This window comes from Bombus vosnesenskii, unplaced genomic scaffold (genome assembly GCF_011952255.1).
Source record: "Bombus vosnesenskii isolate JDL3184/JDL3185 unplaced genomic scaffold, Bvos_JDL3184-5_v1.1 scf7180000013352, whole genome shotgun sequence".
Taxonomy (NCBI): Eukaryota; Metazoa; Arthropoda; class Insecta; order Hymenoptera; family Apidae; genus Bombus; species Bombus vosnesenskii.
The window spans coordinates 2,059,664-2,075,477 of NW_022882988.1; the positions used below are offsets into that span (position 1 = coordinate 2,059,664).

Genomic DNA, 15,814 nt, shown 5'->3' on the forward strand with positions numbered 1-15,814 from the left:
ATCGGCGAGAAAATTGGCTTATCGACCAAGCCGAACTTGCAACGATGGTCAGGCTAAAGGCAAAGTTCCACGTTTTTCGCGAGGAACGCGTACACCGGCAGTCGCGTTGTTTCGTAAAACCGTGCTGTCGTTTCGATGTTCAGAAACTATTACAGATATCACCAGTGGGATAAGGTTAATTTATCGACCTCTTACCTTTAAAATATTCTCTACATCCGCGGAACTCTCGGCTGGACCAGGCCTCGAACTTGTTCCCTGAAACAGAAAAGAAAGGTTCGATTAACTTTCGTCTCGTTAACCGGTCACCAAGCGTTTATGCAAATTCATATTCTTGATGAATTCATTTTTTAATTAAGATTCAATTCCTTTTAAGATTAAACAAGCAGAACCAGACAAATATTTATCTTGATAGTTAAATATTATAGCAAGTATTACGATTTCCGCGTCTTGTATATCGTTTAATGTCTTTAATACGTTCTTGTACCTTTAAACTCTGAAATAACAAAGTTAAACTAACGGTAGAATTAAAATGGAATCAATCGGAAGATCGAGTAAATGTATTTTCCATTCTTCCTGCAAGCTTGCTACGTTTGCCTTTCTGGGGCGATGTCTATGGAATTAAACGACGATAAGCAAGTCGGACGCGGCACATTCCGCGCGACTGTTAATTAAAACGATTCCAATTCGACGACACGGTGGCCGCTCTCCCGTTGCCGCACCGTGAAACTCTCATGGAGTTCTTCCCGCGATTTATCACGAGCTCTCGAGCGATCATTAATCAACACTCGCGGAAAAAAGACGTTGGGAAGAGCGGCCAGGACCCATTACGAGCGGAGAACGAGCCGTCGAGTAGTCATTGCTGAGAGGAAAACGCGGAGACAATGGGGAAAATCCGTGGACCTGGAAGGCTAAAAATGATGGCGGGGAAACGGAGCGAGAAGGGATAGAGCCTGCTGACTGTTAGCCGGAGGACACGGCGACGGTGAATCCAAGGAAACGGGATAGTCGCAAATAGGGGATGAAATGCGAAAAATTGCGGAAAAGGGTGCTGACGAATCGAAAAAAAAAAACGAAGAAAAATTCGTAACACGATTGGATATCGTTTACCTTGGCAACAGTGGTAAGATACATAGATTGCCGGCCATAAATGTTCCTGTTGCGTACTTGGATTAATATCGTTAGCGAAATTTTACAAGTTACGAATGATAAGTCACCGATGGTATTATCGACAAATTGTCCTGCGTAACAAGACGATCGGCGCTAAAACAAACGAGGTTTTACCAGAAAATCTTGCAAATTGCGAGGTGTCTGACGTAAAACCTATGAAATTGTAACAGAGAAATTTTTAGCCTGTAAATTGTCAAGTTCATTGATATCAACGATCGACGACAAATTATTGTGTGACACTCGCTGATATCCAGTACAAATTGATCTTCTCGCGATAAATGAGTTTACGGAAGCAAGTCATTCGTTGCATAAGAATCGAACATTAATAGTAGGTATACTTATGTAACGAAACTAAGAAATTGAGAATAATCGAAGTTGGTTAGCTTGACTTTTAAGACGCTCGTACGTCTTATAATACAAAACGTTAAATAAAGTAAATTTCTTGGTGATTTTCCAAGAGATGTAACTAGTGTCTTAATTACTAATGACCGGTAGTTTATTTCTGTCTTCGCTTCCCACTTCTCTCGAATGTCACGTGTAATTCCAAGCTAATTTCGCGGATGAAAACGAGAACGACCGGATAAAAGGAAAGAATGGGGGAAAAACGAAGGACCAATAGGGGAATCAATTATCTCGACTATGGCAGAGCGAAGAGAGAACGCCGGTGCTTCTCCGGCTAACTCTAATTGTATAAGTAGAGCAGGGAAGGGAGGAGTGGTACTTCCGGCGTGCTCGAACAGAGAAAACGATAGAAACACGGTGCAGACCGGATCGGAGAAGACTCGATCGATAGTCAATCTGAATGAAATTTGCACCTCGAGGAGTCACGCGTAATAGGGCTCGACCAAACTCGCCCCCTTCTTCCCATTTCTCCGGGTTGTACCCTTCTCCCTATCGCGTGTATTCCTCCAGCGAGATTTCTATTGAAAAGCAATTCGTTTCCCGTCAACGAACCTGTCGCCGCGAAGCTTTCATCGAATACCGAGATTGAGAACGTTTCGACAGGAAGGCGGGTGGAAAGCAAGAATCGATAATAACCTCTTTATTATTGCTTCGCGCCGATTAACGTCCCAGAATGTTTGATCTCTCGTTCAAAGATCGATAATGGAAACAACTTTGTTGCACTATGATTGCACGCGAAGATTCTCGACTCGCTCTTCCAACACGTAAAATGATATGAACTGTCGTCAATGAATATGCAACTGGAACGTGAACTCAAAACTACAGTTACCGGAAACACAGACTCGCGACAGAGGAGAGAAAAATCTTGTAGACTAAACGGCCGCTGCTATACTACCACGAATAAATCCCTGCTGTTATCCGCGATCATAAACGTTTTAACGAGCAGCTCCGGTATTCGATGAATACTAATCGCGCAACAAGTGCAACCGCAACCACCCCGATTCAGTTACCTACCCGCCGATTCGCATTCCGGATTCGTTCAGTGATAAATGGAAAGGGAAGCGAGAGATAAAATAGCTGATCAACGAGCGTTGATAAAGCGATTAGAGAAGAAAACGCCGAAGAAAACACGCATAACGCAATAGGTAGACGTATCCTTGTGCAACGGCGACGTTTCACTCGTGTAAACAAGACCGAGCGGAAGGACGAGAGCGTGGTACAGAGGAAAGAGAGAGAGAGAGAGAGAGAGAAAGTGAACAGGGAAGCTATGGAAGCGGAGGAAGAAGCGGAGGAGGCGGCGATGGCCACGAAACAATGGAAATCGATACTCACGTTATCGAGAGGTAACCTGGACAGTCTGCTGCCGACAGAGTGAAGCCTGCTGCCGCTGGAATTCCCGATATTCGAATTGCCAAAGAGCGTACCGTTCCCGGGTGAATTCGTGGGCGGCCCTTTGGCGGGTAATAAACCGTGGCTCCGATGATCGTTGCTGTTGCCCCCGTGCTTCACCGGCTGACCGGGGTAACTACCCCGGCCTCCATACGGCGGCTTTCCATCGGCCGGTTTCACGAAACCGCCGCGTTGATGACTCGACGACGAGGACGACAACGAAGTCGACGAGGACGAGCCGCCAACATCGGTCCTCGGTCCTCCGGGTTTCTTGAATTCCTGGGAGGAGGGCGAACTCCTGGAATTTGCGCCAACCGAATTGGAACTCAGTCGAATGCACCCAGCCGGGGGCGGAGCAGGGCTCGGCGGTACACCCTCGATGCCGATCAGCCGTTTCGGCTCGTCCAGAAGATGCTTCACCAGAGAATAGTTGCCTAGTTTCGATTGAATTTGCTGCGTCGTGCTGTCTCGGGCGTCTGGACTCACCTGAAATCACAAACATTCCAATTATTAGCATCGAATATTTTCTGGTAATAATTGTTTAAAAGGTTAAACGATCGGGGACGAAACGAGACGCGCCGACGAACAAAAAGAAAAATGGCACGTATACATATACGAGGCGCTTAATACCATCTTATTATTATTATTATTATTATTGTTATTATTACTATTATCATATGACTTCTATGCGAATACGCGAGGATTCCGAAAGTAGTTCATCGAGTATGAATCAGTTAGGAAGAAATGTCAATTGCCTGTTAATCCCTGGAAGGGGTTAAGAAGTTAAGTGCTACGAAACTAATTTACATTTGATTGTATGCAGAGTAAAACTCTGCTTCGGAAGAAAGGAATAAGAATAGTACATGATATCACCATAAAGTTTCTGTTTGTTCAAATGTTTTGTCTGTACGTTAAATTACGAAAGTTGATCGACGATGCTACCGCGTTCGATCATACGGGTCGTAATTATATCTTCTCGTCACGCGGTCGTTGCGAATAGAAAGGAAAAAGTATCGAGCGAGAAAGGACCAGATGATCGTACGACATCCACAAGATTAATCCGTTTGAACGATCCTCCGTGTCTCCCGGCAAAACTGTGCGAACCGCGTGTATACGGAAACTCGGCATGTATATGCTATATACAAGCAATAATAATTAATGCGGCGTAACAGTGGCTGGCAAGTTTACGACGGTACCGGAGAGAGGAGAAATTCGTGTTCGACCGGTGCGCGCACCGGTTACATTGTACTGCATAGACGTATACAATATAACAGACAGGCAGCTTCTGTACGCGTTTATGATCCGCCGCGTCTCTGCCTTTGTCTTTACGGACAATGAGATGAAATCGTGGTTTAATAAGGAGGCGGAGTGGGCCGAGGAAACCTAACGTGATTAATGAGCGCGCTATAAATCACGTACACTTGTTCACACCGGGACCCTTTTTCTGACCGAGCGCCGCGCGAGCATCGAGTGTGCTACCAGCCGGTTCTTTAACGAGCTTCCGATGCATCGTGCACCTCGCGGAGAGTGCAATTTTCGAAGAAAATCATTAATTCGAGCTAACGCGCGCCGCGAGTCTACCACTACTTCCTTCCCCCTTTCCACCAACCGGATTTTAACCGACAACGAATCTCGTACAGGCGACCAACGAAGAAGAATGGATCGATAAGAAGCGACCGATGAACAGACAAGGCAACCAAGAAAATAATTGCAAACTGAGACAACTTACGAGAAGGAAGCGTCTACGCGACCTATTTATTTATTTATATTTTCAAAGTCTTTTAAGGTCCAATTGGACACGACGCGGTAGTCGAATTTGGTAAGTTTTAATTTTTATTCATTTACGGATCGAAATCTGTTACGTGCAAAAATATTACATAAACGACAGACTTCGATTACAGTATATTTGTGTAATTAGATCGCGATCGAATATCATAGAAAAGAGACACGACAAATTATATTTTCTGAGCTTTATAGGGTGACAATGTTAAAATTCACTGCACCGTTAATTAATTATTAATTATTAATCAGAGATTAGACGTAGGTTTCTGTTATCTGAATACTTCAAAAACATCGACAATCACACACGTTAACCGTGTCACTGGCTTTGTACAACGCTTTGTGTATCACGGTACTCTTACAATCTTATGTTTCTTCGTACCATTGAACCTGACAAATCGTTTCCATTTCAAATTGTATTACATCGAAGTACTTCTTCTAACCTTCGAGTGGCATAAAAATTAGAAAATCAACAAAAACGAAGTTATCACGTACATACGTAACATAAGTGTTGAGATCTCTACAATTCCTAAATACGAATACCAAGAAATTACCAGCTTTCGAGGCAATATCTCGAATAGATAGGACTGTTAAATGACAGGCTGGAATTTTTTTCAGATGATATTTCAAAAGGATCTCTGAGGTTAGGGTAGTCTTAATGTCTGGCTAATTACGCGTCAGAAAAGGGATCCAAGCGCAGAGATGACATAAACGTAATACCACAAGAAACTGCGAGGTAAACTCGCCGAGGAATGAAAGAGAGGAACGCTTAGGTGACCAGGTCAGGGACTTCCCTTCCACCCAGACCTCGCTCAATCGCGCCACCTCTTTCCCTCGCTAGTCTCTTTGTCTTTCCTCTGCTCTCTCCCTATCTCTCTCTCTCTTTCTCTCCCTTTTTCAATCCTCTCTCTGTCAGCTCGCTCAAGAACTCGTCTCTTAGCAAGGAGCTCTCTCTAATCGTGCTCGTTCTCGTGTTCATCGCGACGCGATCATCGTACACGCGAAGCGCCGTAAAACCATCGCCGAAAACGTCGTAAAACGGTGAAATATACGCGGTCGTAACGCGACCGGGCCCCGTGTCGTTAACAAGAAACGACGCGCCATGACGCAAATATTCCCGCAACCACTGCTTCTGGCTAACCAGCCCCTACCTAACCAGACCCTACACGATCTACTTTGCCACTTTTACTTCAGTATTTTTCATATTCGATCGGACCGTGGGAGAGAGAAATCTATTAATCAGCAACGTGACTTGAAATCTGTTCTTTCGCGAACCGGTGATCAATCGAGAAGAAGCTTGGTAAAGTATCACGGGGTGAGATGGTGAACTTGAAATATGAAATCCTCTCGGCAATTTATGATTTCGGAAAATACCGATCTCTATATACAGCATCAGGCACTTAATATCGTAGTCTTGATTTATATTATTATTTCTAATGAAAAATGTTGCAAGTCAAAGTCGAACGGTTTGAAAGAAGACTTTGATGTTATTACTTCGTTGTAGGCTAAATTACTAGGTTCTTTGTTAATTATGACAAAAAAATATTGGCTCGTTTCTATTAAAAGATCGTTAGTTTAGTTTTTTATCGCTATCGTGCTACCATCTAACGACAGACAATCGCTGTCGACAAAAAAGAAAAGGAACTTTTGAAAATTAATATCCGTATTTTTCTGACTATGATGTCAGCGCACGATATCGACGTCGTAGTATCGTCTTTTGCAAAACAACTTTTACGTTTTATACAAATATATTAATCAGAACACATAAGAATCGATACTTTTATCGTTCCTTGCTACTATGTACACGCAAATCTAATCTCGATGAGGCGCCAATGCAATTGGCAAGAATATCCGAGGCATGTTTCAAGATCTTGAAACGACTTGATTTCCAGGGAACAAGTTCTGGGATGGACGATGAGCTTTGAGGTGATTTAACGCGCAGGCGACGGCTTCCTTTTGCACGCATGGAACCGTTTAAATACCTTGCGACAGAGCAAGCAGAGGCACGATCTCGCATGAGAACAAATCCAACGAACACGTACGAGGACGCACACGGGCGCACGCACGCGTTCTCGGTTCGTGCAAATTCCTCCTGTGAATGGATAAAAGCGATTCACGGGACGAACTATACCGCTTTGATCCACTTACGGCCATGCCACCGTGTATATCCCTTGGCTGATCCATTTTCGAGATTTGTTCGGCGAGTGAACGAGCGTGAACTGCGAATAAGCAAGGACATCTGTCGTTGGGTATTCGAAAACTGTTCGCCATCTCCGAATTCAACGAAAATTCTCGCTTTACGGCAAATTCTTCTCGTTGGCTTTTAATTGACCGTAAATTAACAATTTCGCAACCAAACTAGTGAAGCAAAAATAACGCGTGGATCCGATACGTTTTTCAATAGGACATAGCGTATAGAGAAATAAAAGATTCACACGTGTTCAAACATCTCAAATGCAGATCATAATCTTCTAATTCATTAATTATTCATAATCTTCTATCATAAACTTTTCCAAGTACGTTAAATAATAAATAGTATGAAATACAACGCGCCGTGTATAATATCGTGTTCGATAACTAACCGGAATCCGAAAGGCTCGCGCTTACATAGTGAAATTTGACTTTACAAAGCGAACGTGTAAAAATAACTTCAACGATGACTCTCGATGATCGACAGTCTCTTTTGCCATATCGTCTATACCACGAAATAATATCTGTACTCTCGATAAATCGTACTTAAATTTTCACGATACATCGGTGACGATGCCGGCAATTCTTGCCTCCGGGATAAGAGTTAACGTTACCTGAAACTCGTTATCGACGCGTAAAAAGTTATGTGTAGCGATGCAAGAAGATTAAGAAGAAAATATCCGATGAGTTTTAATCAAGGCCACGGCATAGATTTCTTCTGGGAGCAAAAGAGGATAAAAAATATGGTAGTTTTATCTCTTGTTCAAGAGAGAAAGACGTAGCTCGGTGAGGAGGAAAGACGAGGGCTGCCTCTGCAAGGGTGAAACTTTATTTAACGGCCGCCTTATGCGGCAGCAAAATAGGAGCAAAGCGAGCAACATCGAAAGAGGGACAGAGAAAAGAGGAGAGAATGGAGCCTCGGCAGTTGGCAAGCGGCGTGCGACGAATAACGCGCTCCTACGTGTGTAAAGCATAGCCAAAGATCGCTTACCTCGCGTTCTGACGAGAAAATTTGCTTTCTTGCCTACGCTACGAAATTAGCAACCGGTCCCCGTGTACTATTAGCGTGGCTTTAGCTTTCCATCGATTATGTACGAGCGCCCTACAAGATAATAGCTACGATAATCGAATCGTATTGTCATATTCGACTAATCTGCTAAACTATAGAGTACAACGGTACTCTCTCTTACTTCATTAAGGAACAACGTTGCGTTGAAATATTTTATCTGCGATTTCTTTCCAATCAATTTATATTATCGAATCGAGATTTTTTAACGCTGCCACTTGAGAAGGGAGTTCCAAGAATATCCGTCATTATCTTTTGCCCATCTATATTTTATGATAGCCTGACGTTTAAAGAAATTGCAGTATCGGCAATAGGCTGTCGCTCGAAGGTAGCTGCAATATCGAAACCGTGTTCATTAGGCAAGAGAAAGATAGACGCAGTTCAAAAGTGCAGGAATTTATTGTTAGAGATGCCAGTTGACAATGAAATTTAACAGGTTTGAAAAACTTATTTGTTTGATTTATTTTCAGCTGGTTTTTGTTGCCTCGCTCAAACTACTGGCAAATGGAACTTTCCTGCAACGGCTTGCTATCTCCGTCCATATTTCAGCGATATTGTCCTTACCTACTTGGAAAAGAAGAGGAAACGAGGAAGCAGGAAAAGATAGGAAAAATATTCGACTGCATCTTTTGTCGCGATATTTACACCACTGTTTTAAGATTCGGTAAGAAACGAAAGAATCTACCGACGCGCCAAGAAAAGAAAGCACGCCACAACGTCGTCCAAGTACGGTTTCTTGTCGGCTATGGTTCCGACCAGGCCAGCGAATCTACCGGAGAGTTATCAATCTTGCCGGTGGCTCGGCATGGCCGGAGTTCAACGCGACAGAAATTACCCCGGAGGCATCTATATTGCCTTCGCGACTGGCAACCGTATCGCGCGCCACGATGTCTCTATAAATTACGCGCGGGAACTCCGAACAGAGTCGACTTTCTCTCCACAAATTTTCATCGAACTTCGTCGAGCTTATTTACGAGAGATTGTAGAAGCACGACAGAGGCACGAAGACGATGAAACGTCGTTGCTGGACGTTTGCAAATAGCTTTTCGACGTCGTGGTCTCTTCTTGAACCAACTACCTCTATTACAGCGACAAAGAATTTCCGAGTGGCACAAAGGAACGACGGAGTAGGTGTTCCTTCATCGAAGGCCGGAAAAACCGGGTCGTCCGAGTTAAGCTCCTTACGTCGCAGGAAATTCAGACGAAACTGTCCAATCCGCTTCGTCGTCGTCGCGCGATTGTCCATGAAGGAATTTACAGTGTTGATACCGTAAAGTCGATTCTTAATTACTGCTTGTCGGTCTATTCACTGACGTATTTGTCTGTGCCAACAGAATCTACATCGCGAACGTCTACTTTCCAAAGGGAACGACGAACGAACGATGAAAACGTTAAGACGGTTGATCGTTTTGCGCGTGACTTTCCACGTCGAAAATCAATTACATGTAACGTCCTGGTAATTATAGTGCGATAGAATCGGAAAAGAATTTGTTCGGATAACGCTCTGTTTTCGAGGAAACTGGTCGTGAATACTCAAATATGCGCAGCAATTAAATTTACAGTTTTGCATTCGACGTTACGAATAACATTTCAAATAATTTCTGTTGTCACTAACACGAATCCTAAAAATTGAATAAGACCGATTACGTAACGAGAATAATTATCCATAATGTTAACGTTGTTCGTAATTGACATAATTAAATGCGCGTTTGTAATTGACATAATTAATTAATCGAATAATATCCAAAACGAATTTCCTCGCAAACGAAACCTCGCAGAAGAATATTTATCCCATATTATCAAGTCCTTTACCACACAGGAGCGCTCGAATGATGATATTCGAAAGCAATTTTCTCGAATACGAAATCTCGCGTAAGAGAATTTATTCCACGTTATCGGGTCGTTTTCCTTCGTGCAAGCACCTTCTTCTTCCTACAACGCTATAATTTCTATCATAATTACGGAAAAACACCCGGTGTACGTACAAAGAAAAGCAAGCTGTTGCTTGTAGTCCCGAAGAAGATCATCGAGCAGCAACCGACGAAATGCCGCATCGGAAATAGCAGGCAGGGATACGAAAGGTCAAAGAGCGGATAGATAGTTGGCCGGAAAATCCAGACGACCGATGCGCGAGAAGTGGAGTTTCTTGCTCGGGAAGATTTTCGACCGGAGTCGTTTCGTTCTTTCGAGCTTTCGAGCTTCCCTTTGATATTATGCTTGCAACGGCTGCCTCGATACCGCTAGGGATGAAATATCGTCGGAGTTGCGATACCACGACGGATGAAGAGGGATTTTAAACGACCTGCTTCTGTATCCTTTCCCTTCGTGCCAGCCGCTGCGTACGCATACATGCAAGCGTAAGCGGACACGGCCGAGTCGACGAAACCGGACGAGGGGAAGGAAGAAAAGCGTACGTAACGAGTAAAATGTCATCCTTCGCGGTGCTCGCTGAAACCGCAGGAGAAACACGCGTCGAAGGACGTTTACGATGGAACAAACGCCACCGTTGCGGTCAAACGATGGAAATTTCTGTCTGGAATCGCGGCGGAGGAGCGAGAACCGGCTAATGGATCCGCCGATCGGTGGCCACGCCACGGGAAATAAATAGCGATGAGAATCGCGTGTCATTACCGGGCGGACAATGCTCGCGATGGGATCGACGCAAGTAATAAAATGACGAGGGAAATGATATACGGTAAATCGAGTCGCGAGTCTCTTCATCGGGTTTATATTCGAAACGGGACGCTGGTTTCTGTTTTCAACCGGAGGATCGAATAAACTCCAATCGAAAACGGCAATCGAGTCGATTGCCGGTGAGTTTAAATAGAAACGTCGGATTAGTCGAGTACCGTTAAGTATCTCTAGAAGCGTCGTAACGCGAGAATAGTTTCGCGGTCGAAATGGAAGTTGGGTGAACGTAACCAACCAGTGAAGTGGTAACGAAATTGCGAACCAAGCAAAATACCCCTTTAATATCGTACAATCTCTCTGTGGCTGACAGCTATATCGTGTAACCCTGAAGCGGCAGCATAATCAACAAACAAAATAACAGAAAGTACCTGGCTATCTAATTAATCTCTTCCATTTGTAATTAACCAACCGGAGAGCCGATATAAACTGGAAAAGTTACCAACTTCCAAGGGTTTGAAAGAGCCTGGGACGGCTCCCTGTCCCAAGCACACCGAGGGGCAAGGAAAAAACCGCAAAGATTTCAACGAGGCAGGTGGATGTCTCGTTTGAGGTTACGCGAGCCACGTACGCCCCTTCTTCCTGCCGGTGTGCTACTCGAGCACGGCCGCTTTCAACGAGCAACAAAGATACTCCCGGGGCTCGCATAGATGCAGTTTGCCGACGGTTCAAACCGACTACTGGCTCCGTTCGCCTCTCTCAGAAATTCTCTTTCCAGTCGGCTGCTTCCATCTGACAGCTGCTCTCCTCGGTCGAAAACTCCGTTCCAGCGCGAAATAATATACACGCCATGATAGTAGTACGTAGATTGTAGGCGGCGGAATCTTCGTTTCGTCGGATCTAATCCGAAGCAAAGATTACGTCACTTTTCCTACATCGTCCGTGGTACCCGTTTCGTTTCAACGTAACCGCGAAACGATTTTCACGTATCGTACGTACGTTGCTCGTAGGATCATCATGGACCGATTTTTCTTTTATTTCCAAACACAGAATCTTTCTCGTTTCGCTCGTATCGCGAATTTAAGACCACGGTGTATGTATAGGAATCGTTACGATCGGCTCGAGCACAGAGGTTCGAACGCAAATCGTCTCGTCCCGTTTCCATCGACGAGCCACGTTTCGTTTCATCGTCGAACCACCCTTCTTTCGGATTTCCGCTCTGACGCTTCCGCGTATTCCGACGCGTCGTTCGATCTGCTCGTCTCCGCGTGAATCGTCGAGCTCGACGTCTCGAATAGAGGGATCTCGTCGAAGCTTGAACGTCGTATCTGTGTATTCAGCGCGCATTGACAATCACGCGCGGATAAATTTCAGTGCTCGATCATCGTCGCTAATATCGGGGAACGAGGGAACAGAGAGCAACGGAATGAAGAACCAATAGAGCGGATCGTTTCGAGAAAGTCGCATCGAAATTAGCTCGAAAGGAAGCGTCGAACGATTCGACGACCTCGTTCGTGGAAAGTTCGCGTTCCAATTACGAGTAACAGTCGAGAGCGTAAAAATTTCGTCGACAAACGTTCGCTATATGAATTTGAATCAACGTACGATCGCGAGAGAGAAACCGTACGTCGTATCACGTTGCTAACGGTTGTTGTAGATAAAAACCAGTTGGATTTTTACGTCGTTGAACGCAGCCGATCGATCGCGATCATCTTTGAAACTCGCGGTAGAAGGCCGAACCGAGTTATATACCGGTAATTAATCAGCGGCCCTTGAGAGTCCAAGGTCCCGAGGCGAAGCTCGCAAACCGTTCGATCCGGTGGCGGTGGCGCGCGTTCGTCGAAGCGAAGCGTTAATTAGCGTTTTATTAGCGGCGAGTTTCGGATCGAAGTCGCGAAGCAACGCTCGGCTTCGTATACACCGGGTGAGGAACACGAAGAAGGCGCAGGTGTATGTGTGCGCGAGAACGTAGGTAAGAAGTGGCAGGAAAACACGACCGGTCGAGCTTCGATTCTCTCCCTTTTAACCCTTTAGAAGTTGGCTGCTTGTTTCGCGGTCGACGCCATTTCGCCTTGGTTTTTGCGGGATTAGACGGGGAAATTTATACGGCGGGGGATAGGCGTCGCGGGCGATATACTTTGGCGAAGAAATTTACTGCCTCGGCGGACCCTCTCTTCTTCTCCTTGTCGAGTCTCGTTCCCACCTTCCCTCGAAACGAGGATCGCGTTCCACACGCGACACGATCAGCCCAGCGACGAGAAGATCGAAGAGGCTCGCGACGACGATCGCTCGCCGGATTCGACTCGATATTCCGCGAGCGCAAATTTATCTGCAAGCTTATGACGCTCGATCGGTCCCGTTGCTGCGCGATATTAAAAACGCTACGGTTTGTACGCGTTGTTTGCTCTTCTCTTTCGCGCATCCCGAAAGAACGAAAACGCGGTACAATCGAAAGAGTGGGTGGAGAGAACGAGCGACGACTACGAGCCAACCGGGCAAGGGTGGAGAACGAGGGAAAGAAAAACGGCGGGAAGAAAAGAGAACAAGAGAGGCTATGGAAAAAAGGGTACACGAATAGAGCTTTTACGCGCGCCAAGGACGAAACACCGTCGTCCGCGCAATACGGCTCTCCTCGCCTCTTTTCCATTTTAAAATGCTACGTGCCTGGCATCGCTTCCTGCGGTTCCCGTCCGCTTCGCTCACCCCCTTTCCCCAACCTTTACGGGTCACCCTTTTCTTCTATGCATGTGAAATTCGCATTAAGCGACCGACGACTGTGTCTCTCTAAGCTCGTCGAGGACCGACTCGCGAACGTAAGCAACCACTATTCGTCCACCTTTTCTCTTTCCACTCGCTTTTCCTCTCCATTTCTCTCACTTCGATCAACCTCCATCCATACATCCATCCTTCGAAGCTCGTCGAGTTAATCGCGCATCCACCACAAATATCTTTCTCTCTCGTAACGAGGTGCAAATTCAATTGCAAGTGGCGCGCGCTCTTCACCTCGGTTTCGCAATTCGCTGGCGGAAACGAAAACGGAAAACGCGTAGACGTATCGAAAGGTCCGTGCCACGATTGCAAACTGCTGAAAATCGTACAAACACGACTGCACGTACACGTAACGTTGGCGGAAAAATGTTTAAATCGACGACGATGCGAAATATGTAACGCGCGGTTTGAACGAGCGGAACGCGGCACTGCCTTGTTCGAAAGCTTTTCGCATTCTTTTTATCCGTTCTCGGTTGTTGTAACATTGAAAAACGCTTAGAAAAATAACCGACAGATATTTAGACCTGGCTGGGATTTCATGGGAACGGGCCATGAAGGTATTACCTGTCACGCGTCCAGAAGTAATCAAATTCGACCGGTGGCGAGAGGAGAAGGACGAAATGTAAAAACGCGATCGGAGAGGAGAAAGCGCGACGAACGCTTTGGGGCTATTTGCTGACGCCCGACACGCTATTCCCGATAGCGGAACGTCTGGCCAACATCGTCCAGACGTTTCCATTTGTTTCCCCGAAATGAAATGAACGCGTTCCGTTGAAATCCTGCTCACCGCCGACCATCGGCCACAGTGTTCTGCGGCGAATAAATTTCCACGCTTTAAAACCTTCGTTTCTCCCGATATCACTGCCGATGCGTCCAGTTTAAACGAACATGATTTTTTCCTCTGATGGAATTTTAGCTATGCTCGTATCGTTCCAGCTCTTTTCTCCCCTCGCTGAACAAATATTTCATCGTTGAACGAATAAATAGAGCCGTCGATAAACACAGATGCGCGTTACGATAGTAAGTTCGTTATCGAGTGGCGAGGATATTCCGCGAGCAATTTACGTCTGTTTCACGACGCCGGCACCAGCAGGATCCAATAAGGACCCGTCTGAAATCCGGTGTTTGGACGGGATCACCTTGGGAGAGGATCTTCTCGCAATGACCCTCCGTCGTGATAGCACTCGGAGACATCTCGATACGCGGGACAAGCTTCTCAAACACTTCCATAGAGAGCGAGAGCTCGATGCACGTCATCAAACTGCATTACGTTCGTGTAGGGCTACTAGTACCACCTGTTACTATGCACACCTACGTACGAGCGACTCCTACGCTCTCGGGAGAGGCGCCGTCGGAAAAAGTCGATAGGGTTTCGATCACAGGATCGATTTAATTCCTGTTCATAAACACCATGAACCGATGATAGATAAGTTACGTAATACGATTCAATCTTTCAAACGAGACGAACTATATTTTTTCCTGCCCCAAGTGTCATCGACCAGAAGAAAAGTCACGACGACAACGACGACGACGACGTACGTTTTGATTAACTTTTTCGCGCTCCCTCTCTAACTTTCGAAAGGTCTGTCTCGCTATCCTCCCGGGGGAAACATCGTAACGACTAATTAAACGAACGAGGCAGGAAACGTGACGCGACGCTATTGTCGAGGATATCGGATTTTTTCGTAGTCGGACCTGTTCGAAGTCCAATCGTAGAGACACGAGCAGCACTGGTACAAGCCGGTCGATGAAAACTACGAAAAGATTATGAATAGGACATGGGATCGGTGCTCGCGATCCCAACTACGAAACCGCCTATAGGCGGACAGATAAATCACTCGGTTGCGTCGAACGTAAAACATACGAGGGATCCTACAAGGTCGGTAATCATGGACCAAGAGAAACAAACGGGCCACTCATCATTATGCCACCGTACGGTTGCTGCTAAAGTGGTGCAAACTCTTGCCACCGGCAGCGTCCGTGACTTTAACTGCGGCCTTTCATCGTCAGCGTTCGAACCAGAGGCGCAAGGCGCTCGCGTGGTACGATCGTAGCCGAGTAATCGCAAATCACGCACTCTTATCGCCGATCGGGACGATAACGACGAGTCTCGGGAATCCAACGAGCCAGGGAGAAGCGAACGGTCGACCAACGGGCTTGAAATCAACGGGATCGTGTTCGATCGAATCTTGAAATTAATTAGCCTCTAGTTAAGTTTACCAACTTGTAACGCCGTTCTCGCTGATTCTTCGTTGATCCACGCTTCTCGGTTAACGCACAGACGAACGGAAAGTTCGAAACGAGCCGTTTCTTTGCTTCGGTTCGGTTCGCACGTTCGCGCTAGCATTAAAAGATTAAATATTTGCCAGCCGACATCTCGTTTTCATCGCAGCTGTAGCCAGCTTAATTCCCGAAAAAAAATTA

General features: G+C 45.7%; 1 protein-coding gene across 8 annotated transcripts in view; it reads right to left on the reverse strand.

Annotated features, from left to right (window-relative positions):
- Positions 1-15,814, reverse strand: part of LOC117236985 (AF4/FMR2 family member 4) — a 166,754-nt gene that overhangs the window by 61,351 nt on the left and 89,589 nt on the right. For all 8 annotated transcript variants that reach the window (XM_033500480.1, XM_033500477.1, XM_033500476.1 and 5 more), the window contains 2 exons: positions 2,902-3,444; positions 196-255 (listed from right to left, as the gene is read on the reverse strand). In XM_033500480.1, coding sequence (XP_033356371.1) covers positions 196-255; positions 2,902-3,444 — 603 coding nt within the window. The remainder of the gene's footprint in view (positions 1-195; positions 256-2,901; positions 3,445-15,814) is intronic.